The 1,974-nt window shown below is 37.0% G+C and overlaps 1 protein-coding gene across 1 annotated transcript; it reads right to left on the bottom strand.

The window, feature by feature from the left end:
* Positions 1-807: 807 nt before the first annotated feature.
* On the bottom strand, positions 808-1,730 carry LOC132630258 (uncharacterized). The gene is made up of 2 exons (XM_060345847.1): positions 1,401-1,730; positions 808-1,293 (listed from the first exon to the last, which is right to left on the bottom strand). The coding sequence occupies exons 1-2, from the start codon at positions 1,728-1,730 to the stop codon at positions 808-810; spliced, it is 816 nt and encodes a 271-aa protein (XP_060201830.1).
* Positions 1,731-1,974: the final 244 nt, after the last annotated feature.

Consider the following 1,974-nt stretch of genomic DNA (forward strand, 5'->3'; position numbering starts at 1 on the left):
TGGTTTTGATTTTAACCAAAACCGTGAACAACCCTAACTTGAAGTATACTCCTTCCCATTGTCTGTTCTAATAGTTTTCAACACACACCCACTTTGAGTTTCAGAAAAAGCTTTAAACTTCTTAAAAATTAGCAAACACTTTAAGCTTTCGTTTAAGAAAATATACCCTAGTCATTCGAGTGAAATCATCTATAAACAGAATAAAATACTTGCTGTCATTGAGAGAAGGAGTTTTCATTGGTCCACAAATGTCGGAATGGACCAGTTGCAACTTCGCACTTGCTCTCCATGTTGTTGACTTTGGAAAGGACAATCTGTGTTGCTTTCCTAGTTGACAACTTTCACACACATCAGAACATAGCTCAATTTCAGGCAACTCCTTCACTAAATCATGCTTTTGAGCATATTGAATTGATTTCAAATTATAGTGGTCAAGTCTTTTGTGCCATAATTTTGAATCTTACTCACATCTACTACTTCGACAAGCTTCCTCAGAATTTGAGTTCAAATCGAAAGGAAAACTTCTTTTTATCATTTCAACAGTAATCACTTCTTGGCCACTAGGATTAGTAACAACACATTTTTTATTTTTGAACCACAAACCATAATCTTGTTCTAGCATTTGACCAACACTCAACAGATTTTGATCAAGATCAGGCACAAATAAAACATCTTGAATTAATTTAGTACCTTTGGAAGCTTCAATTGCCATAGTTCCGTTACCAGTAATTATTAACTTGCTGTTATCTGCCAACTTAACAAGGCATTTGGCAGATTCCAACTTCGTAAAATATTCTTGTTTGCTGGTCATGTGGTTGGTGCAACCACTGTCCAGAAACCATGTGCTTTGTTCATCCAATCTCGTTGCTTCATGTGGTTGGTGCAACCACTGTCCAGAAACCATGTGCTTTGTTCATCCAATCTCGTTGCTACCATTGCTGTAAACACAAGCTCCTCCTGGTCTTCAACTTCCGAAACGTTGGTTTTTTGAGTTTGTTTGTTGTGCTCTTTCTTCACTCTGCAAAACTTTTCAACTTGGCCGTATCTACATTGAAGAGGTTGTTTCTTCCCTTGAAACCAACAATCATCCTCTTTATGATTGGTTTTCTTGCAGAACTTACACGGTGGAAAATTTTCTTTCTTCTCGGCTCCATTTCGAGAATCACCTTGGTTTTTTCTACCAAAATTAGTATAAATATTTGATTTTTTACCTTCATTTTGCATCTGCATCTTCCCTTTGAACTTGGCTTGAAGAGCAGTTTCAATAACTTTTTCTAGCCTCAAGGATAGTCTCTGCTCTTGAGCTTGAAGAGCATGTACAAATTCTAAAGGTGACATTTTTGTGAGATCCTTCGAATCTTCGAGTGGATCTTTGCTTCAAATCTTTCTGGTAAACTCACAAGAACTTTTTCAACGATTCTTGTGTCTGAAAGTTCTTCTCCTAAAAGTCTGATCTGGTTTACAACCTTCATCAACTTGTTGGAGAATTCTTCAATGGTTTCTGAGTCCTTCATTCTGAGAGTTTCAAACTCTCTTCTCAGATTTATCACTCTTATTTTCCTGGTCTTGTCACTTCCTTGAAATTCTTCTTTCAACTTGTCCCAAGCCTCCTTTGCAGTCTCACAGGCCATAACTCTTGTGAAAATCACATCAGAAAGTGCTGATTGAATGCAAGAGAAAACTTTGAATTTTTTCGAAACCTCTTCTCTGTGATTCTTAATCTGCGCCATTGTTGGATTATTTGGCAAGGGATTTATCTCTCCACCAACCTCTACCACTTACCACAAATCATATGCTCGCAAATAGGTTCTCATCTTCACAGCCCAAATTGGATAATTCTCTCCTAAAAAAATAGGGGGTGAAGGAATTGAAAAATTGCTTGAAGCCATAACAGTATTGGGTTTTAGGTTTTCTGTTTTTGGTCTTCTCTAACTCACAATCCCTTAGAATCAAAAAGCTACTAATACCATTTGT

The sequence above is a fragment of the Lycium barbarum genome, chromosome 3 (assembly GCF_019175385.1).
Source record: "Lycium barbarum isolate Lr01 chromosome 3, ASM1917538v2, whole genome shotgun sequence".
NCBI lineage: Eukaryota > Viridiplantae > Streptophyta > Magnoliopsida > Solanales > Solanaceae > Lycium > Lycium barbarum.

Coding starts and splice junctions, on each gene's coding strand:
- LOC132630258 (XM_060345847.1), bottom strand. CDS start 1,730: ATGGCGCAGATTAAGAATCACAGAGAAGAGGTTTCGAAAAAATTCAAA. Junction 1,294..1,400: donor GAATCGTTGAAAAAGTTCTT/GTGAGTTTACCA, acceptor GCTCAAGAGCAG/AGACTATCCTTGAGGCTAGA.